Raw genomic sequence first — 23,437 nt, 5'->3', positions numbered from 1 at the left:
TAATTGCAGTGGCCTGCTGAGACCAGCATTCTCAAACACTTTCAAACCTCTAGGTATCTGTCGTTGTTGGTATTAGGAGCCAAAGGTCCAGGCTGGAGGATTGGATCTGCCTGAATCTATAAATAGCCCTGCCTGACCTGGTTCAGCACAGCAGGCCAGATGTGTCAGAAACCACTGTCGCTGTCTGTCTGTCACACCATCACACACAGCTGCATTGAACGGTTGTGGTCCAATTCTCTACCCTTCTAGTCAAGTTCACAACACACTTCACACAATTAAAAAGAGGAACAAAACAATGTAGAGGGGGTGAGGGAGGGCATTGTGAGGAGGAGGAACAATCTCCTCCATGAAATGTACACTTACTCCCCTTCGAGGAATGGACTGGTGTATAATATGGCACTAAACTCCCTCAATACAATTTATACCAATCCAATGTTTTTAAATCCATGAGTGGAGTCAAGTGTCCACTTTAGTAACAGAATGAGGTGTTGTACTGCATGAGTCAAATAGTAGTTTATAGTTTTTTTTAAAAACGGTGCACGTTTTTCCTTTTCCAGTACATGTCCACTTTTAGCAGCACACACGCTTTGCTTTCCTCAAGAAGTTGACCACAACCACTGTTCCCCTCACAGAAGACTTTTATTCGTTAAACATCTCATAATACACATACTTCAAATGTTGTATGCATACAGTTAGAAATAGTTGGCTGCAAATGATTATATGACATTAGATCTTGTTTTTTTTTTACTTCAGTTCTACAAACCAACTATAAAAACTGATGTCTGTTATTAGCACAACATAATTTTGGGGGGGGGGGAAATACAAAACGGAACTTATAAATGTGAAATGACATAATAAAAATCAAGATGATGTCTCAAGTAAAAAAGGTATATCAATAAATACAACCTTCCCAGCATACCATTAAAAACTATTGGCATGTTTCGCAATCAAGTAATACTAACAGACATTATTCCTCTGAATGTGGGGCACAATACAGCAATTAGAAAACCTAGACAACAATTTTAACACATCACCCCAAAAAATAGAAAAATCTGATCCAAATGAAAGTGTTACATTTCAATTGAGAATATAACAAATACATCACCAACCTAGTATATACACAATGTTTTCTCAATCACAGTAGCATGGTAGTAGCAAAATCATTGAATAAGCACAAAACTAATGTTTAAAAATAAATTCACATATATATATATATATATATATATTAGAACATTTTGCATTGCAGACACCAGCATGAACAATAGTAGACTGAAAAAGGAATCCTGTTTTAATGTTTACATGGTTTTACATTGCAGAATGAGAGAAACTGTTTTAGGAAAGAAGAAGAATTGCACATAAGGGCTCAAAGTTAACTTGCAACATGAATCACATTCAAGTCTATGTCCCAAAGCATGCCACATCACAGGGGTGGAGTGATCAAGTCTCTTTTAGGAAGAAGTGTTGTCTATATGGCTAAACTCGTACAAGTGTTATCACTCTGGTATCCTGCCTGCCTGTCTGTCTGTCTGCCTGTCTGTCTGCCTGCCTGTCTGCATGCCTGCCTGTCTGTCTGCATGCCTGCAAGGGATGCAGACTTTAGGAGAGAAAGAGAAGCTAGATATTAGGAGGAGGTGATCTGAAAGAGAGAACTAAAAACTCAAACAAAAATAAAAAGGGAGAGTGCTCTAGACAATAGTTTCCTGCATTAACACTAGCCAATAGTCTTGTTGTTATTCTGTATCACGTCATGCATGCATAGAATAACTGGAACGTTCTGGAACCTTCAGGTAGTTGCCGAAAGAGAATCTAGTTTTTAAGAACACCTGTCATCATTCACTCTGATGATACAAGGGAATAAGGGTTTACTCATCCACCCATGTCAAAAAATGGCATCTAGATTTTCCTTACCCACTACAAGCTGGATATATGTTTCAAGACTATCAAAATAAGTTTAGAAAGGTCTCGTCATGCCTTAAGATCCAGTACTTATGGTTTATTATTATGAAAGAGAAGTCTGTACACGATTGGCTAACCATCTGTAGTCTGGCTGTTTCTTTCCTTTACACAATCACACCAATGGACCAGACAATTTAAGATTTACCAGCACTTAAATATATAAAAAGCTAAATTGAAAATTATATTAATATCATTAATTTTTTCTTTTTAAATTAAGTTTTACAATAAATGCATATCTCTTAGTAACAAAGGTACAAAATTATTTCTCACCAAGTGGAAAAAAATGAGGTATTGCAAAAGGAGTTATCCCATCTTATGAAAAATGTGCCTAAAATGACTATTGAAAAAAATATTTAGAAAAGTAGTGCATAATAAATTTATATGTTCATGACAAAATAATCAGCTATAAAACACTGTACAAAAATCAGCAGGCCATGTATAAAATAATATCTTTATCTCTGTGACAGCAAGTTCTTCAGAGTGTCCAGCTACTAACGTATTCATCCTCCACAGCTAGGATTCACTAGCGTATCCATTTCCTCTACACTCCAGTCATGGGAGAGAGAGTGCATCAGATCACCATGAGACTAGCCTGGTAGTCCAGTCTGTCTGTGCTTTAGCCAACTCTCGGTGTTAATTAGCTGGACAAGGACAGGCAGAGGAGTTGGTTAAATACTGAAGCACATACAGGCCAGGACCAGGCTACATACTATGAGTCACTCAGGGAACACTGTAGCTAGCTACCACTGTACTGTGAATTCCTACTAGTACTACAACATTAGCATGTTAGCATCCAGTGCTAATATCCCTGACAATATAAAGTTAGCTAATACTACTGCCAATACCTGAGCCCTGCCTAGACAGCTAGGGCTGTAGTCTATCAGCTGAAACCTGTCTTTCCAAAGACGGTTTCTCCCTTCTCTCCACAATTCAACAACTTAAAAACAGCACTAGCCTTCCTGACCTTCTGAACCTGAAAATGGAGTCTTATAGTCCTTAAACCCCTCAGATAATCAACTGCCGTTGATCACTTGTTTTTAGGCCAATCTTTGGTTTGCCCATTTTGGCTACAAAGAGTCAATTGAAAACCATGAGCTAGAAACACATGCCAGTAATCGCTGCCAGGCCCGAGAGGATAATTTTTTCTTAAATAATCCTGCATGTATTCTGAACAGTTTATTTATGATGAAGGGAATTGTCAGTCAGTCTTCCTTTCTGCAGTGGTTTTCTTTGACTATTGAACTTTAACCCGACCAGTTACTCTCAACCTTTGGTTAACGATACAAATATCAATCTAATCCTGCATGCGTAAATTAACAAAAATAAGTGTACCCTTCTAACACACAACTGTTCTAGTTAATATACTGATTGAGGTGCAGCACATACCTCACTCAAATGTTATTTGTTACTCTTGACAACAAATGTAAGCAGCTTCGCCAGCTAATGTGAGAAAAGAAAGTACAGTCAAGTCAGAAGAAACATTTCTTCTCATATCTAATAATGCATCCAAGTACTCATGCACACCTTAACTTAAATTCAAAACGGGATTTCTTTCACTTAGTTGTCCTTCTTCTTAACATTTACTGTTCTGAGAAGGTCCGATTAAAAAAATAAAGATTAAATTAAGCTTTTAAATTAATTTTCCAAACTAAATAGGAACCAGAAAAAAGAAAAGTGCATTTATTTTCTACAACGTAGCCCGTCACCCTCTCTAGTTCCACCTGAAGGATATGTGTCGAGGCCGGTCTCCCCCCTCCTTGACCAGTGGCTTGTGGAACTCTCGTCCGGCCCGGGAGTGTATGGCAGCCCAGCAGTACTCACAGTAGTACTGGAGACAGGTGACGTTAGCGCAGAAGAAGGGAGCGAACTTTCCCCCACAGCGTGTCCCCTGGCACTCATCACACAGCTGGTCATCCAGCACGTATGGCTTCACTTCCACCTGGGGGAAAGGGGGAGGACAGAAGGGGAAAGAAGGTGGGAGGAGATGAAACATACCCAGATGGAATGGGACAAAAGAGAAACAAGAGGGGAGAAGCGCAGACCCAGCTCCATTTTGTAGCTTAGCTATTGTGTGGGTGAGGTCTCTATGGTTCTTCTCCTGGACAAAATGCACAGCGCATGTGGCTCCGCTAAACTACCAAAGATCAGACTGACTCACCCGTTTGTCCATCTCGCCGTGCTGCAACTGAACGAATCGAGCGCTGATAGCAGCGATGTAACTCTGCTGATTGGAGAATGCCACACGGCCCGCTCCTTTAGGGTACTTCAGCTCAGGGTCTGTGTCGATGCCAGCGTAACACACTCCTCCATACAGACGATCCATTATCATGGCCAGCTCCACTGGAACATTAACACATATAGGCTGATGATGTGGCTGACTGGGTCTGTCACACCAGACAGTGTTAGCCTGCTGAGCTAAAGCCTAGGCATTACTACTGTAGCTCAGGGTCTTTAACTCTTCCACTCTCTCACCCCATTCCACTCTCACCCCCACCAATCCTCACAGACACAGAAACACAGTCCAGTACCTGCGCGTAGAGGACGTGGCACCCCCCCTACAAAGATGGTCTTCCTGGGGTCCAGAGGCTGAGAGCCGTCCATCACAAAGTCACTGTCGTTCAGGTTCCAGGGACGGATCTGGACCTAGAGGAACACAGGCATGGCCAGACAATGTTCAGAGAACACCCATATAACACTCAAACAACATCTAGAAAAGGCTGTAACAAATTCCATATAACGTCTGTAAAATTATCTTTCAATGTCCATACCACTAGATGTGAACCGGGGGGGTGGACTGGGCTGAACTAGGGGGGGTGGACTGGGCTGAACTAGGGGGGGTGGACTGGGCTGAACTAGGGGGGGTGGACTGGGGAAATCTCACAACTATTTACACCAGCAGTGCTAGACTGACAAGGAGGACAGACAACTCCAACCAAGAAGTTTAATTACAGTCAAAAACATTTTTAAATAATGCCTGGGTGTGTGGGAGATTCAGACTGTCTCACACTAGCCAGACACACACACACACACGTAAAGCTCCACTCACAGGCTTGTCCTTGATGGTGGGGCTGGAGACACAGAGGTAGAGCTTGCCATCCTCCTCGATACAGGCATCAATCAGATCCTGGACAGAGGTCTCGTCTTGGAACAGCAAGAATGCATAACCTTGAGAGGGGAAAGAAAGCGCTCAATACTCTCATGACCTTCATCCATTTCCCTTCATCCCAGGGCACCGAGTATTCGCTGGCCAATGTGACCTTATCAGACTCACCTTTGGGTGGGAAATAGGACTTGCTCTCAGCCTTGTGGGGCCAATCGACAAACAGGTGACCGAACCTGCGGAAACTGGCGGTGATCTCATCTGAGAATGAAAGAGTCAAAGCTAGTCAACTACACAGGCTCTTCAGCAACCTGCGATGGTGGTCCACAGCCTCTAAGGCTCTATGACATCATATTACCATAGAAAACACAGACTCCTCTCAAACCATTGTTTTTAACCCCAAAACAACATTGTAGAAGGTGTATTATTCTGTTCATTGATCAATACCTTCGTCTATATCGGGGGGCAGTCCTCCCACAAACACCTTGCGTGAATACCTCTCCACTCGCTCTCCATTGAGCTGCGGGAAACAGTGGGCGGATCCTAAACCAGGAAGTCCCTGGTCACCTGACTCGTCCTCTCCGAAGGAGTGCTCGTCCCCCATGGGGAACAGGTTAGAGTGACCTGGAGGGCGTAGAGAAAGAGATACTCAAACCCTACTAACCCAGACACCCTGGACTATTTTGGCCACTTAGCACCCATTTGTGGTTCTAATTTTCCAAACCATAATGTGCCGACTCCGATATTTCATTTTCACATTGTCCCTTCCAGCAATTATTGTGAATGTTTAACCAGGCCAGCTTGGTATAGCTCTGCTCAGCTCTGTTTGACTCAGTTGTGGAAAAAGGGTAAGATTTTATCCAAATAAATACACTTACAATAACATGCTGAAATAGGTTCTTCACTTGCGATACATTCACTGGAATCAAAATAACAAATGAGCTAGAGGGATTTATTTTTCATTGTGAAGACAAACGAGGATCATGAAACCAACCACGATTTCCTCAAGCGCTTGCAACATAATGCTTTGTTAAAGTCCAGTAACAAGCCACCACAGCCAGGTCACAAAAGCCCAGCAGGAAATAGGCAGTCTACAATCATGTCAGGTCATCTTTTTTTTGCTGTCGCGCTCATAACAACCACAAGTGTTGAACGTTATTAATATAGCAATCTGTGAGACGGTCAGTCAGCACGACTGCAATAAAGATGACCTGGAAATCTACCATGCTTTGTAGTATTTGGATTGAATTAATACAATTTATTTTTATATTTTAAAAAAATACAAATTTCAAATCCTCCCTGGGGACTTAAGTCTTCCTCTGCAGGTTCAGTCGGGGCCTAGTGAACAGTCAGCAGTCAGGAGGAAAACATATGTGAAACTCTACCCTATTACATAGCGAGGCCAAACCAGACAGACAGCATGTACTCTGTAATGGAGGCTTTGCAAATAATGATATGATGGAAGCTAAAACATTTAAGACATTTTTGGTTTGGCTTTACCTCGTCGTCTGCCATAGCTCCTAGCTGCATGTAAAACAAGAGACAACAACCTTCATACCAACTCTTAATAACAGCACAGGGTTACAAAATAATGTAAATCCCATGAACAAATCGCATCCAATTCACTACCACTATTGTGAATGACTGAACAAAGCTATAAACTTTATAGTATTGAGGCAAAATAACATTTCCATACCATTCATGGGCAAGGACACGTCTCCGCCCTGGTGAGAGAAACCATAGCGACCTGGAGAGGAACAGACAGAAGACAGTTAGAATACACATTATTTTGCATTCTCACTCCATACAGCCACCGCATTCTCACTCCATAAAGCCAAGATATTCTAACAACTGTAGCTGTTCTGTACTGAGGAGAATGAGAATTGAGATTAGCAGCAGAACCATCAAAGCATCCAGAGAACTCTTGACTTAACAGCCAACCGATTGCGAGACATGATCAGAGGGGGGAAGTAAGTGCATAATCAGGGTGGATCGACTGGCCTACATTAACATAGTGACAGTCTTAGCAATAAAACGTGTCTTCAGAAATGGGATGCGACAAAACGTCATGTTTAATTCATGTTGGTGGAGAGAATGGAGAGTGGAGCAGAGATGAAAGTGCCAGCATAGAGGTACTTTAACAGGTAGCTTTGTGTGTTCCATTGAGCAGGTTAAGACAGAAGAGTATTGCTCAGGACTCCCACCACTCAGATGACTCGGTCTTAAATATGGCTGTGCTCCCTGTACTCTGTACTACTGCAGCTCAGGAATTCAGCAGGATACGTTGTTCAAAAGACTGACATCAAAGAGTATCATCTTGTATGAGTATTCAGTACAACCACATTTGTGTTGGTGCAGCGATTTGAGCTAAGCAGCCATTTCACCAACCAGTCAGAATTATGTGACATCAACCTATCTCTACATAAAAAATATGCCATTACTGTATGTCCAGCTAATATTTTCTCATTGTTTGGAGTATTCCAGAATACCATGGCCTATATTCACAAAGCATCTCAGAGTAGGACTGCTGATCTATGATCAGGTCCCCCCCCGACCATAATCATATTTCTTATTTTCTAAAAGAGAAAACTGATTCAAGAACAGCACTCTCTGACTTAGAATATGTGGACAACTACAAATACCTAGGTGTCTGGTTAGACTAAACTCTCCTTCCAGACTCACATTAAGCATCTCCAATCCAAAATTAAATCGAGAATCGGCTTCCTATATCGCAACAAAGCATCCTTCACTCATGCTGCCTCGTAAATCTGACCATCCTACCGATCCTCGACTTCAGCGATGTCATCTATAAAATAGCCTCCAACACTCTACTCAACAAATTGGATGCAGTCTATCACAGTGCCATCCGTTTTGTCACCAAAGCCCCATATACTACCCACCACTGCGACCTGTATGCTCTCATTGGTTGGCCCTCGCTTCATACTCGTCGCCAAACCCACTGGCTACAGGTTACCTACAAGTCTCTGCTAGGTAAAGCCTCGCCTTATGTCAGCTCACTGGTCACCATAGCAGCACCCACTCATAGCGCGCACTCCAGCAGGTATATCTCACTGGTCACCCCCAAAGCCAATTCCTCCTTTGGTCGTCTTTCCTTCCAGTTCTCTGCTGCCAATGACTGGAACGAACTGCAAAAATCACTGAAGCTGGAGACTCATATCTCCCTCACTAGCTTTAAGCACCAGCTGTCAGTGCAGCTCACAGATCACTGCACCTGTACATAGCCCATCTGTAAACAGCCCATCTATCTACCTACCTCATCCCCATACTGTATTTATTTATTTATCTTGCTCCTTTGCACCCCAGTATCTCTACTTGCACATTCATCTTCTGCACATCTACAATTCCAGTGTTTAATTGCTATATTGTAATTACTTCGCCACCATGGCCTATTTATTGCCTTACCTCCCTTATCTTACCTAATTTGCACTCAATGTATATATAGACTTTTTGTTCTACTGTATGTTTTGTTTATTCCATGTGTAACTCTGTTGTCGTGTGTGTCGAACTGCTTTGCTTTATCTTGGCCAGGTTGCAGTTGCAAATGAGAACTTGTTCTCAACTTGCCTACCTGGTTAAATAAAGGCGAAATAAAATAAAAATGAATAAACTCTTATTCTGAGATGCTTTGAATACAGGCCCAGGGTGTTTTTTCATACTGTGTGAAACAGAGAAACCCACCTTTCAAGGAATCCTGTTCAGCCCTCATAATATCAATCAGACTGTTCTCCAGGGAGTGCATGCTGAAGCCATCAAAGGAACGGGTTCTCTCCTGCTGAGAGAGACAGGGAACACGATGATAAGCCTGCGGTGTTCTATGTAAGAACAAGAAAATAGAACCATTCTGACTCTAGAACCCAGAGGTGGTAGGTTGTAATCTCGATCCCTGACAGAGTTTTGCTCTGATAATAGATGACACCCGTGTTATCCTGGTACTCTAGACCCTCTAAACAGTTACACGTCCATGGAGACGTTCTGTGGTGAGGCTTATCAACAAAAATCCAGACGAAATCTATTTATCTGATTCTACAGAGATACCTACAGATGTAGACCATCTACTGCTTTGTATCACATGCCCCTGCCCCTGCTATGCCCCTTCCATGTTTAACTCTGTTGTTGTTGTTTGTGTCGCACTGCTCTGCTTTATCTTGGCCAGGTCGCAGTTGTAAATGACAACTTGTTCTCAACTGGCCTACCTGGTTAAATAAAGGTGAAATAAAAAATAAAAAAACTAGATAAACAGTGAATTCTTTTCAATGAATCCATTCCTTGAAGTAATCACTGATCTGTATGTGACTGGAAAGATAAAGCTAGATTTACGCAAATCCAGGTCATGTCAGATCTGCGATTTTCAAACAGGGCCAAAGCCTGCAGAAGTGAGATGACAGTATGTAAACATTTGTCATACAGGCATTGTGGCATCTCTATCGCGCTGCATCTCTATCAAGGACAGAAGACTGGGGTTTCTGTCCCAAATGGCACCCTATTCCCTATATATAGTGCACTACTTCTGACCAGGCTCTGGTTAAAAGTAGTGCACTGTACAGGGAATATTGTGTCATTTTGGATGAACACATTACCGGAATAGGCCTCATCCTGGCATTTGCTTACCACCACAATGACAGATCTATAAGACTACATATCCAATAATACATAGTTACCTACATGTGAGCTGAATCATTTAGCTGGCCTGATTGTCATTGATGTTATCAGATGATCTACTTACTAGACTCTAGTAACTAGATCATATTTGCTCTTATCATTTACTTTGATGTGTACTGTATTGCGCATAATCGAAAAGGCCTTAACAAGGCTACATGTGTTGGTTTTAACAATATAAAAGCATGTTTTAACTCCACTTTCATTGTCCTGTAAGAGTTGATGAATATACTTTCCCCTCTACAGTTTGCTCATCTCTGTACTCACCTGGAAAGGGAAGTTGTCAGTGCGACTCATGCCGTCTTCCATCCAAGCCTTGTGGTTGAACCCAGAGTTGTTACGAAGATACTTCTGAGAGGGAACCTGGAAGACAGGAAAATATTCTGTACGATTGTACCATGTAGTACATGTGGGATAGTACCATGTGATTGTACCATGTAGTACATGTGGGATAGTACCATGTGATTGTACCATGTAGTACATGTGGGATAGTACCATGTAGTACATGTGGGATAGTACCATGTGATTGTACCATGTAGTACATGTGGGATAGTACCATGTGATTGTACCATGTAGTACATGTGGGATAGTACCATGTGATTGTACCATTAATGTGCATGACAGACAGTTTATATTAAGGCTCAATAGACAACAGTAATAGCTGGATTACAGCCTGTAGGTGTGAATAAATGATATCATAACCAACTAAATCAAGCACAATGAGTTTGGCAAAACATTTAAATGAAAGAAAATAATTTACTAGTTAAATTGTAGGCCATTATGATTATGGTTAACCTACTCATCAGTCTGAGGCCTTCGGGACATCCAGTCTGAGCAGGTATGATGTGCAGTATACCTAGCTAGCACAGTGCCAGCTTGTTCGATGGGAGGGGCGCAGTATACCTAGCTAGCACAGTGCCAGCTTGTTCGATGGGAGGGGCGCAGTATACCTAGCTAGCACAGTGCCAGCTTGTTCGATGGGAGGGGCGCAGTATACCTAGCTAGCACAGTGCCAGCTTGTTCGATGGGAGGGGCGCAGTATACCTAGCTAGCACAGTGCCAGCTTGTTCGATGGGAGGGGTGCAGTATACCTAGCTAGCACAGTGCCAGCTTGTTCGATGGGAGGGGCGCAGTATACCTAGCTAGCACAGTGCCAGCTTGTTCGACGGGAGGGGCACAGTATACCTAGCTAGCACAGTGCCAGCTTGTTCGATGGGAGGTGTGCAGTATAACTAGCTAGAAGAGTCCCTGGTTGTTCAACGAGAGGTGTGCAGTATAACTAGCTAGAAGAGTACCTGGTTGTTCAACGAGAGGTGTGCAGTATAACTAGCTAGAAGAGTACCTGGTTGTTCAACGAGAGGTGTGCAGTATAACTAGCTAGAAGAGTACCTGGTTGTTCAACGAGAGGTGTGCAGTATAACTAGCTAGAAGAGTACCTGGTTGTTCGATGGGAGGTGTGCAGTATAACTAGCTAGAAGAGTACCTGGTTGTTCGATGGGAGGTGTGCAGTATAACTAGCTAGAAGAGTACCTGGTTGTTCAACGAGAGGTGTGCAGTATAACTAGCTAGAAGAGTACCTGGTTGTTCAACGAGAGGTGTGCAGTATAACTAGCTAGAAGAGTACCTGGTTGTTGGGGAAAGACTTCTTTAGTGGTGAGATGGAGTTGAGGGCCGTCACCCCTCCGTTGAAGCCCCTGCGGTACTCTCGGACCCCCTGTGACCCTCCCCAGCCACCGTAACCCACTCCAGGGCTCCAGGATGTGGAAGTGGGGGTGGAGGGGGCAGGGCTCTGGTAGCTGCCCCAAGGGGAGGGGGGCTTTGACTGGGCCGGGGCCAGGTGGGGCAGCTGGGTGAAAGCTCCAGAGCGGTGGGGGTGAGGGGGGAAGGAGGGCTGGGGAGGGTGGGGGGAGGCTGGGGAACGGCGGTGCTGCGGGGGGACCCCCTGGTTGTGGGGGTGGTAGTGGTGGGGGTGTGGAGAAGGGTGGTGCTGGGAGACAGGGCCAATCTGGGGGGAGTAACTACCCCCCACCCCTCCAAAGCCGGGCCCGGCGTGATGGGAGAAGTTCTGGAAAAGCATTGGGGGTCCGTTAGCATTGGAACCGGCCGGGCCAAAGAACCCGCTCCCAACGTCCTCACTGACCATGGGGGAGGGGTTGGAGGGTACGGTCGGGGACCAGTTGTTGAAGGAGGTCAGGGAGGAGGTAGTGGTGGTGGACTGGGCTCCAGACGTCACCATCCCCAGGCTGTCCTGGTAGTCAAACCCCCCCAGCACCGGAGGGGAGTCCATCCCACCCCTAAGCTTCTCCTTCCCACCGCTGCTCTCCAATGAGCCCTTCTCCATGGAGCAGTCCTCAGGTAGAGACCCATCTAGCTCCCCTAGGCCACCTCCGGCCTCTTGCTGCCCAGGGGAGAGGGCCTGCGGCTGGGCCTTTTCCTGCAGGTCCAGGGCTTTGGCCTTGTCGGAGTCAAGGATCTCATCCTGCATGTTACTGTGGGGTGTTACGGAGGGGAACAGCCAGGCGCTACCTCCTCCATTGGTGGCCGAGGTGCTATTGATGAATGAAGGGGGGCTGGGGGGGTTGGCGGGATGATTGAGGTGGGAGGGCTGGAGGTGAGGAGGGATCCTCACAGGGAAAGCAGATTTGTTGCCACTGCAGTTATTCTTCACCAGGACTCCGAAGCCGTAGTCGTCCATTTATGAATCCTGGGGTAAAGCTGATGTTTCCTCCTTAACTTGGTTCTTCTTATCACAGTGTCTTCTAGGCCTATTTCCTACTGTTTAACATGAGGAAGGAGATGAGTGAGGGAGAGAAGGGGGAAAAGTGGGTGAGGGGGAGGTGAGGAGTGAAGGCGTGAGAGAGAAAGGGGGAGGAAAGGGTGATGTAGGGGAAATAGTGGGTGAGGTAGAAAGGGGGGAGAAAGGAGGGAGGGAGGGTTGAGGACATAAATACAAAGGCTGTCACACCACAATTTGAGCCTACAGGCCTTCCAAAACAACACCAGCCTCGCCAACTGCAGTGACTTTGCTGCAACTGCAGCCTGCTAGTCCTGTGATGTAACTCAATGAGAAGAAATCATTGACTCGCTCAACCACGGTAGGCCAAGGCTACATGATAAAATTACACAGACTAAGTATAGCAGTAGCACTAACAAGCCACAACAGAAAAACACTCGAGTTAAGCTGCGTAGGTTGGATGTGGTAGAAGCACATAGCACCAACCAGGCAGGCTGGCTACACTGTTAGTTGACGTTTCACTTCCCAAAGGTCGTTATGTGGCTAGCAAGCTAACAGCTGCTGCGTTGGGCTCCATGTGCCCTGTCAATCAAACACATTGCGATTATCAGTGTTGATCTATATGCGGTCTATATGCAGTGTAGCGTGTCTATGCCCGCGCGTTAAAAGTAAGGTAAATACACCAACACCTACCGAATATCTTGATTTTTTTTTTTTCTCCAATGACCAACTCCGACGCGACCATTTAAAGCAAATACTGATGACGTCTCTTGTCTGTTCTGCATCTAGGGTAGCCTAGTTCCCTGTATAAAAGCCGCTAGGGTAATAGCCGGCAAGCTACCACAGTAGATACATTGTAGCCGATCTAGCGAGCAATCGACGCAGATAAGCAACAATGTCGATTAGAAATTAAATGTATCCTAAGATTCCACCGACAGCGATACACGGGCTTGATCTGCTGTAATATTGGTATTAAATGGTATGTGTATCTTTAAACGACCTCGTCGGTTTCGTGTCCTGTGTGTTCAATGTCATAGCTTAGCACCAATCGTTGTCATCATAATTTAGCAATTCCAAACTATGAGTACAAACCTGAGTGCAGTTCTCTGGTATGACATTACATTTATGAAACTCATTCTAGATCGTGCATTATGTACCTCTAAATTGTCGTCATGTCCTTATGGTTCCTAGATGTTGCCATATTTCAGCTTTTTTCCATTTTCTGCATTTCCAAGTCAGCCGGTGCGAATGGTCTCTTCTAGTCGATGACAGCTGGACCAGTCGGTAGACACTTCCGGCTCATAACCCCGCCCCCTCCACCAACTCCGGTCCACAGACTGCAAGGGTTTCCCTCTGCGGCCTCGCCCCTTTCCACAGATGAATGGGGTTTAATTGGATATGTGTGGGGAAGCCACACCCATCTCACGCCTTTTCAATGAAATGGCACATGCGTTCAAGACGTTCTCCGCCCAAATAAGGATGTCGAGAAATTCATGGGTGGCAGTTGGACGTACAGGAAAATAATGTAAGGAAATCAAACTAGATGTATTTTATACATTCAATACTGCCTGCATTTAAACATCTAGTCAGTCAAGGTTTCTGTGTGATATTCAGCTATGATGCAATGGGTTTATTAAACACATTTAGACCCAAGAAAAAGGCAAGATAAGAGGCAAATTTTGACTCAGCTAGCACATTTGGTTCCTTGGAAGGTCTGGTAACATAGGTTTTTGGTTTCCCATTGGTTCTGGGAATGAAGCTATACGTTTCCTGACCGGTGAAACTGAATGTTCTGAGAACTGAAGTGAAAATTTCACCTGTTCTGGGAACGTTCATTTTTAGGTTGCAGGGAGGTTCTGATAACGTCTTACTATGGTTTCCGGAAAGTTTTCATTAACGTTCTGAGAACGGAAATTATAGGTTATTGAAAGGATATTAAATAATAATGAACAAGTTTCAATTAGACTTTTAATTTGAGAAACAGACACCTCACAAGTCCTCAACTGGCAGCTTCATTAAATAGTACTTGCAAAACACCAGTCTCTACGTCAACAGTGAAGAGGTGACTCCGGGATGCTGGCATTCTAGGCAGAGTTGCAAAAAAAAAAGCCATATCTCAGACTGGCCAATAAAAATAAAAGATTAAGATGGGCAAAAGAACACAGACACTGCACAGAGGAACTCTGCCTAGAAGGCCAGCATCCCAGAGTCGCCTCTAGACTGTTGACGTTGAGACTGGTGTTTTGCGGGAACTATTTAATGAAGCTGCCAGTTGAGGACTTGTGAGGCGTCTGTTTTTCAAACTAGACACTTTAATGTACTTGTCCTCTTGCTCAGTTGTGCACCGGGGCCTCCCACTCCTCTTTCTATTCTGGTTAGGGCCAGTTTGTGCTGTTCTGTGAAGAGCGTTGTTTGAGATCTTCAGTTTCGTGTCAATATCTTGCATGGAATATCCTTCATTTCTCAGAATAAGAATAGACTGACGAGTTTCAGAAGAAAGTTCTTTGTTTCTAGCCATTTTGAGCCTGTCATCGAACCCACAAATGCTGATGCTCCAGATACTCAACTAGTCTAAAGAAGGCCAGTTTTATTGCATCTTTAATCAGGATGACAGTTTTCAGCTGTGCTAACATAATTGCAAAAGGGTTTTCTAATGATCAATTAGCCGTTTCAAATGCTAAACTTGGATTAGCTAACACACCGTGCCATTGGAACACAGGAGTGATGGTTGCTGATAATGGGCCTCTGTGCTCCTATGTAGATATTCCATTAAAAATCAGCCGTTTCCAGCTACAATAGTCATTTACAACATTAACAATGTCTACACTGTATTCCTGATCAATTTGATGTTATTTTAATGTACAAAAAAATTGCTTTTCTTTCAAAGACATTTCTAAATCCCCCCAAATATTTGAACTGCAGTGTATTTTTATTGGATACATAAAGAATTACATATTGAACAGATACATCCTTTTATCCCCCTATACTTATTGAAACCTCATTGGTTTTTAGGAGCATATACCCACGTGGCTGATTGAAAGATGAACTGAGGTCCACACTCCAGTCCAGTTGGTGGTGGTAATGCACCATAAATTGGTTGCCAACCACCATATAAAGTCCAAAGAACAAAAAGAAGACTGAAGGAGGAGGAGGCCCATGGGGGGTTGGTTTTGGGAAAATGTCGGAAACTGATGTTCTGTTTGAATTGGACGACATGTGGAGTGGAGATGATGGTGAGAAGAATTGGATTACAGTGGAAATAAGAGAAATAAAGTGGTAGTGGAAAGGAATAAGTCTTTTTAAGGTTGGAATAAGGGTTTTGCATCGACACTGTTACCTGGGGAGATCCGTTTGAAGTCCCTATTAAAATTGTGGATTGGTTGGATGAGGTGATGTTGATGAGAATAACGACAAGTGGGCTTATTTAGTTTTTTGTGTTTCTGTGGAACAGAAGGAGCGTGCTCTGCAGCTCACGAGCATGTGGGATTTGAAAGTGTTGTGTGTGGATCTTTGAAGCAGGGCTCCTATCAAGGGTGTTATCTTTGGGGTGGCGCAAAGGATATACAGTGCATTTGGAAAGTTTTCAGACCCTTGAACTTTTTCCACTTTTTGTTACGTTACAGCCTTATGCCCTCATCAATCTACACACAATACCCAATCATGACAAAGCGAAAACAGGTTTTTAGACATTTTAGCAAATGTATTACAAATAAAAAACATAAATACCTTACTGACATAAGTATTCAGACCCTTTGCTATGAGACACGAAATTGAGCTCAGGTGCATTCTGTTTCCATTGATCAGCCTTGAGATGTTTCTACAACTTGACTGGAGTCCACCTGTGGTAAATTCAATTGATTGGACATGATTTGGAAAGGCACAGACCTGTCTATATGAGGTCCCACAGTTGACAGTGCATGTCAAAGCAAGAACCAAGCCATGAGGTTGAAGAAATTGTCCGTAGAGCTCCGAGAGAATTGTGTCGAGGTACAGATCTGGGGAAGGGTACCAAAACATTTCTGCAGCATTGAAGGTTCCCCGAGAATACAGTGGCCTCAAAACATTTTTTTTGTGGTATTTTACCCTCTTTTTATCCCCAATTTCAATCTTGTCACATCGTTGCAACTCCCCAGTGGGCTCAGGAGGTGAAAATCATCTGAAACATGAACCGCCAAACTGCGCTTCTTAACACCTGCCCGCTTAACCCGGAAGCCAGCCACACCAATGTGTCGGAGGTCGTTCACCTGATGACCGAGGTCAGCCTGCTGCCACCCGGCCCACCACAAGGAGTCACTAGAGCACGGTTAGCCAAGTAAAGCCCCCCCCGGCCAAACCCTCCCCTAACCCGGACGATGCTGGGCCAATTGTGCGCCGCCCTATTGGACTCCCGATCACGGCCGGTTGTGATACAGCCCAGGATCGAACCTGGGTCTGTAGTGCCTTAGACCGCTGCGCCACTCGGGAGGCCCCGCCTCCATCATTCTTAAATGTAAGACGTTTGGAACCACCAAGACTCATCCTAGAACTGGCTGCACAGCCAAACTGAGCAATCCGGGGAGAAGGGCCTTGGTCAGAAGAGGTGACCAAGAACTCGATGGTCACTCTGACAGAGCTCCAGAGTTTCTCTGTGGAGATGGGAGAAACTTTCAGAAGGAAAACCATCTCTGCAGCACTCCACCAATCAGGCCTTTATGGTAGAGTGGCCAGATGGAAGCCACACCTCAGTAAAAGGCATATGACAGTTCGCTTGGAGTTTGCCAAAAGGACTCTCAGACCATGAGAAACAAGATTCTCTGGTCAGATGAAACCAAGATTGAACTCATTGGCCTGAATGCCAAGCGTCACATCTGGAGGACACCTGGCACCATCCCCATGAAGGCCTGATTGGTGGAGTGCTGCAGAGGTGGTTGTCCTTCTGGAAGGTTCTCCCATCTCCACAGAGGAACTCTGGAGCTCTGTCAGAGTGACCATCAGTTTTTTTGTCAAATCAAATCAATTTCTATTGCTCACATTCACTTGGTTAGCAGATGTTAATGTGAGTGTTGCAAAATGCTTGTGCTTCTAGTTCCAACAGTGCAATAATATCTAACAAGTAATCTAACAAATTCACAATGACTACCTTATACACACAATGTAAGGGAATGGAATAAGAATATGTAAATATAAATATATGGATGCGCCATGGCTGTGCGGCATAGGCAAGATGCAATAGATGGTATGAAATACAGTATATACAGTTGAAGTCGGAAGTTTGCATACACCTTAGACAAATACATTTAAACTCAGTTTTCACAATTCTTGACATTTAATCCTAGTAAAAAATCCCTGTCTTAGGTCAGTTAGGATCACCACTTTATTTTAAGAATGTGAAATGTCAGAATAATAGTAGAGAGAATGATTTATTTCAGCTTTTATTTATTTCATCACATTCCTAGTGGGTCAGATGTTTACATACACTCAATTAGTATTTGGTAGTATTGCCTTTGTTGGTTCCATTTTTCTGTGCTTGGTTTTTTTACTTAACAAATAAGGAACACTCAAAATGTGCACTTAGAAATCATAATAATTTTCATCAAAATACAGCTGTAGACAGAAGTCAAAGCTCAAACATCACACATACAACTGATGTCCCTCCTGAGTTCTGCCCCATAGGAAGAGTCCCAAGTTATTTTATTAAGCCCGAAGTCCAGCCCTAGTGATGTCACTGCATATGTCATTACCTTCTACTCATCAGACCAAGCCCATGCATACACAGCTATACAAACTTGCAAGAGCGATACAATAGTTCCAGTGTTTTCTAAGGCCTCAGCAGTAAATGTCCACTCCCCCAAGTTGATTTATAGAGGTATGTCTGACTAGCCTCATCTCTTTAACTCCCCTGCAGGGCTCTATGTTTATCTTTGAAGTGCTTTCTCACAGACACCATGCAATAATTCACACATTTCTCAGACCTTTTCTTTATAAGAGGCAGAGACTTAGAAAAAACTGTGGAACAATTTTAAAACCTTATAATGAATATATATATATATATATATATATATATATATTGTTAATCTATAGTCTAGGACCCTATAAATGTGGAGGAGGAGGGGTCCCATAGCCTCTCCTCCTCTATTACTATAATATCAGCAAAATCAATTATTATAATACAACAAACATTTGGTGCAGCCCCTATCATGACCCCAATTTGACCCCATCAGTTTTAAATTGTTTAATTGGGTCAAACATTTCGGGTAGCCTTCCACAAGCTTCCCACAATAAGTTTGGTTAATTTTGGCCCATTCCTCCTGACAGAGCTGGTGTAACTGAGTCAGGTTTGTAGGCCTCCTTGGTCGCGCACGTTTTTTCAGTTCTGCCCACACATTTTTTAAAGGATTGAGGTGAGGGCTTTGTGATGGCCACTCCAATACCTTGACTTTGTTGTCCTTAAGCCATTTTGCCACAACTTTGGAAGTATGCTTGGGGTCATTGTCCATTTGGAAGACCCATTTGCGACCAAGCTTCAACTTCCTGACTGATGTCTTGATGTTGCTTCAATATATCCACATAATTTTCCTCCCTCATGATGCCATCTATTTTGTGAAGTGCACCAGTCCCTCCTGCAGCAAAGCACCCCCACACCCCCATGCTTCATGGTTGGGATGGTGTTCTTCGGCTTGCAAGCCCCCCCCCCTTTTCCTCCAAACATAACGATGGTCATTATGGCCAAACAGTTCTATTTTTGTTTCATCAGACCAGAGGACATTTCTCCAAAAAGTACGATCTTTGTCCCCATGTTCAGTTGGAAACTGTAGTCTGGCTTTTTTATGGAGGTTTTCGAGCAGTGGCTTCTTCCTTGCTGAGCGGCCTTTCAGGTTATGTCGATATAGGACTCGTGTTACTGTGGATATAGATACTTTTGTACCTGTTTCCTCCAGCATCTTCACAAGGTCCTTTGCTGTTGTTCTGGGATTGATTTGCACTTTTCGCACCACAGTACATTCATCTCTAGGAGACAGAACGCGTTTCCTTCCTGAGTGGTATGACGGCTGCGTGATCCCATGGTGTTTATACTTGCGTGCTATTGTTTGTACAGATGAACGTGGTACCTTCAGGCGTTTGGAAATTGCTCCCAAGGATGTACCAGACTTGTGGAGGACTACAATTTTTCTCTGAGGTCTTGACTGCTTTCTTTTGATTTTCCAATGATGTCAAGCAAAAATGCACTGAGTTTGAAGTTAGGCCTTGAAATACATCCACAGGTACACCTCCAATTGACTCAAATGATGTCAATTAGCCTATAAGAAGCTTCTAAAGCCATGACATCATTTTCTGGAATTTTCCAAGCTGTTTAACCCCTGTGCGGCATACGGGACGGACATCCAGCGAAAAATCATATCGCCATTAGCATAACAAAATGTAATAAAAAAAAAAATCAATTTTTTTTTCAAATTATATCGTTTTATAGATACACCTCTCCTGAATCGAACCACATTGTCCGATTTCAAAAAGGCTTTACAGCAAAAGCAAAACATTAGATTATGTTACAGGAGTATATCGTAAAAGTAGCCACATAGCCATTTTCCGACCAACCACATGCATCACAAATAACCAAAAAACAGCTAAATGCAGCACTAACTTTTGACAAACTTCATCAGATGACACACCTAGGACATCATGTTACACAATGCATGCATTCTTTTGTTCGATAAAGTTCATATTTATATATAAAAACAGCATTTTACATCGGCACGTAACGTTGACTAACTATTTTCCCTCAAATGCATCCGGTGAAACAGTGCTACAATTTACTAAATTACTATTCGAAAACATTTTAAAAATGTAATATTGTCATTCTAAGATTTATAGATGAATATCTCTTGAAAGCACCTGTAATGCCAGATTTAAAAATAACTTTACTGGGTAATCACACTTTGCGATAAAAGGGGATGCGATACTCAGAACAATAGGCTAGCAATAGCAATAGGCTAGCCATCTTGGAACAATCGCATATCAAATCTAGTCTTGTATACTATTGTCAATAATCCCTTACCTTTGATTATCTTCATCCTTAGGCACTTCCAGGAATCCCAGGTCCACAACAAATGTATTTTCGTTCGAAAAAGTTCATCCTTTATGTTCCATTAGCTTGTTGTTGATAGCGCGTTCTGAAGGCTGAACCAAAAGTTCCGACGTGCGCGGGGCTACTCTTTCAACAAAATGCATTTTTTTCTTATTTAGGTTCGTTCAACCATGTCAAACGTTGTATAACATAAATCTGTAGGGCCTTTTTCAACGAGAGCTCCAATAAGATTCGAGGGGGACGATTGCATTGTGTTTCAAAACGTTTCGAAAGGGGAGGGTAACCAGGGGCGCCGGCGTCATAATGGTGATGGCCCTTTCCGTGTGACCACGTTCCACAGCGTGTCATTGTGTCAGTTTTCACAGTAGGAGACTCAAATCACTTTGTAAAGACTGGGGACATCTAGTGGAAGCAATAGGAAGTGCTCAATGAACCATAGCTCATGGTGTGATTAATAGGCAACGTGATGAAGTTGAGTTCGCAATTCAGAATTCCACTTCCTGTTTCGATCTGTCTCGGGGTTTTGACTGCCATATGAGTTCTGTTATACTCACAGACACCATTCAAACAGTTTTAGAAACTTTAGAAACTGTTTTCTATCCACAAGTATTAATTATATGCATATCCTAGCTTCTGAGTTTGAGTAGGAGGCCGTTTAAAATGGGCACAATTTTTTTTCAAAAATCGCTGTAGCGCCCCCTATCCTAGGGGAACGCCAAGAGGTTAAAGGCACAGTCAACTTACTGTATGTAAACTTCTGACCCACTGGAATTGTGATACAGTGAATTCAATGAAATAATCTGTCTGTAAACAATTGTAGGAAAAGTTACTTGTGTCATGCACAAAGTAGATGTCCTGACCGACTTGCCAAAACTATAGTTAGTGAACAAGAAATTTCTGGAGTCTTTGAAAAACGAGTTTTAATGACTCCAACCTAAGTGTATGTAAACTTCCAACTTCAACTGTACATGTGAGATGAGTAATGTAGGATATTTAAACATTATTAAAGTGGCAATATTTAAAGTGACTAGTGATACTTTTATTAAATCCATTTATTAACGTTGCCAGTGATTTGAGTCTGTATGTTGGCAGCAGCCGCTCTGTTAGTGATGGCTGTTTAACAGGCAAAGGGCCTTGAGATAGAATCTGTTCTTCAGTCTCTCGATCCCAGCTGTGATGCCCCTGTACTGACCTCGCCTTCTGGATGATAGTGGGGTCAACCGGTAGTGGCTCGGGTGGTTGTTGTCCTTGATGATCTTTTTGGCCTTCCTGTGACATCGTGTGCCTTAGGTGTCCTGGAGGGCAGGTAGTTTGCCCCCGGTGATGCGTTGTGCAGACTGCACTACCCGCTGGAGAGTCTAGCGGTTGAGGGCGGTGCAGTTGCCGTACCAGGTGGTGATACAGCCAGACCGAATGCTCTCGATTGTGTATCTGTAAATGTTTGTGAGGGTTTTAGGTGACAAGCCAAATTTCTTCAGCCTCCTGAGATTGAATAGGCACTGTTGCGCCTTCACCACGCTCTGTGTGGGTGGACCATTTCAGTTTGACAGTAATGTGTACGCTGAGGAACTTAAAACTTTCCACCTTCACTACTGTCCCGTTGATGTGGATGGGGGGTGTGCTCCCTCTGCTGTTTCCTGAAGTCCACGATCATCTCCTTTGTTTTGTTTACATTGAGTGAGAGGTGTTTTTCCTGACACCACACTTCGAGGGCCCTCACCTCCTTTCCTGTTTTCACTGTAGTGTCATCTGCAAGCTTGATGATTGAGTTGGAGGCGTGCATGGTCACGCAGTCATGGCATAACAGGGAGTACAGGAGAGGGCTGAGAACATACCCTTGTGGGGCCCCAGTTTTGAGGATCAGCGGGGTGGAGTTGTTGTTTCCGACTTTCACCACCTGGGGGCGGCCTGTCAGAAAGTCCAGGACCTAGTTGCACAGGGCAGGGTCGAGACCCAGGGTCTCAAGTTTAATGATGAGCTTTAATGGTACTATGGTGTTGAATGCTGCGCTGTAGTCAATGAACAGCATTCTTACATAGGTATTCCTCTTGTCCAGATGGGATAGGGCAGTGTGCAGTGTGATGGCGATTGCATCATCTGTGGACACCTTTTGGGGCGGTAAGCAAATTGGAGTGGGTCTAGGTTATCAGGTAGGGTGGAGGTGATATGATCCTTGACTAGTCTCTCAAAGCACTTCATGATGACAGAAGTGAGTGCTACGGGGCGATAGTCATTTAGTTCAGTTACCTTAGCTTTCTTGGGAACAGGAACAATGGTGGCCATCTTGAAGCATGTGGAGACAGCAGACTGGCATAGGGATTGATTGAATATGTCCGTTATCACACCAGCCAGCTGGTCTGCGCATGCTCTGACGACGCGGCTAGAGATGCCATCTGGGCTGGCAACCTTGCGAGGGTTAACACGTTTAAATATTTTACTCATGTCGGCCACGGAGAAGGAGAGCACACACTCTTTGGTAGTGGGCGATGTCGGTGGCACTGTATTGTCCTCAAAGAGTGCATAGAAGTTGTTTAATTTGTCTGAGAGCAGGACGTTGATGTCTGCGACGGGGCTTGTTTTCTTTTTGTAATCTGTAATTGTCTGTAGACCCTGCCACATACGTCTCGTGTTTGAGCCGTTGAATTGCGACTCTACTTTGTCTCTGTACTGACACTTTACTTGTTTGTTTGCCTTGTGGAGGGAATAACTACACTGTTTGTGTTCGGCCACGTTTCCAGTCGCCTTGCCATGATTAAATGCGGTGGTTCACGCTTTCAGATTTGCGCGAATGCTGCCATAAAGCCACGGTTTCTGGTTAGGGAAAGTTTTAATAGTCACAGTGGGTACAACATCTCCAATGCACTTCCTAATAAACTCACTCCCGAGTCAGCGTATACGTCGACATTTT

The 23,437-nt window shown here is 43.7% G+C and overlaps 1 protein-coding gene across 7 annotated transcripts; it reads right to left on the bottom strand.

Moving 5' to 3' along the window:
* Window positions 1-620: 620 nt before the first annotated feature.
* Window positions 621-13,904, bottom strand: LOC115205641 (cytoplasmic polyadenylation element-binding protein 4). 7 transcript variants are annotated; one of them, XM_029771827.1, is made up of 12 exons: window positions 13,625-13,904; window positions 11,358-12,508; window positions 10,001-10,096; window positions 8,756-8,846; window positions 6,753-6,803; window positions 6,557-6,580; window positions 5,504-5,680; window positions 5,228-5,317; window positions 5,003-5,121; window positions 4,485-4,599; window positions 4,115-4,296; window positions 621-3,895 (listed from the first exon to the last, which is right to left on the bottom strand). In XM_029771827.1, exons 2-12 carry the CDS (start codon window positions 12,426-12,428, stop codon window positions 3,668-3,670), a joined length of 2,244 nt encoding a protein of 747 aa, XP_029627687.1. In that variant the 5' UTR covers window positions 12,429-12,508; window positions 13,625-13,904; the 3' UTR covers window positions 621-3,667. The 7 variants fall into 7 exon arrangements, with proteins under 7 accessions (XP_029627687.1, XP_029627686.1, XP_029627684.1 ...); XM_029771826.1 differs by having other exon boundaries at window positions 8,756-8,849; window positions 11,358-12,505; XM_029771824.1 differs by having other exon boundaries at window positions 8,756-8,849; window positions 13,625-13,903.
* Between the last annotated feature and the right edge of the window lie 9,533 nt (window positions 13,905-23,437).

Source organism: Salmo trutta, chromosome 13 (assembly GCF_901001165.1).
Source record: "Salmo trutta chromosome 13, fSalTru1.1, whole genome shotgun sequence".
NCBI classification, from domain to species: Eukaryota; Metazoa; Chordata; class Actinopteri; order Salmoniformes; family Salmonidae; genus Salmo; species Salmo trutta.
This window is presented reverse-complemented; position numbering and strand designations above follow the sequence as displayed.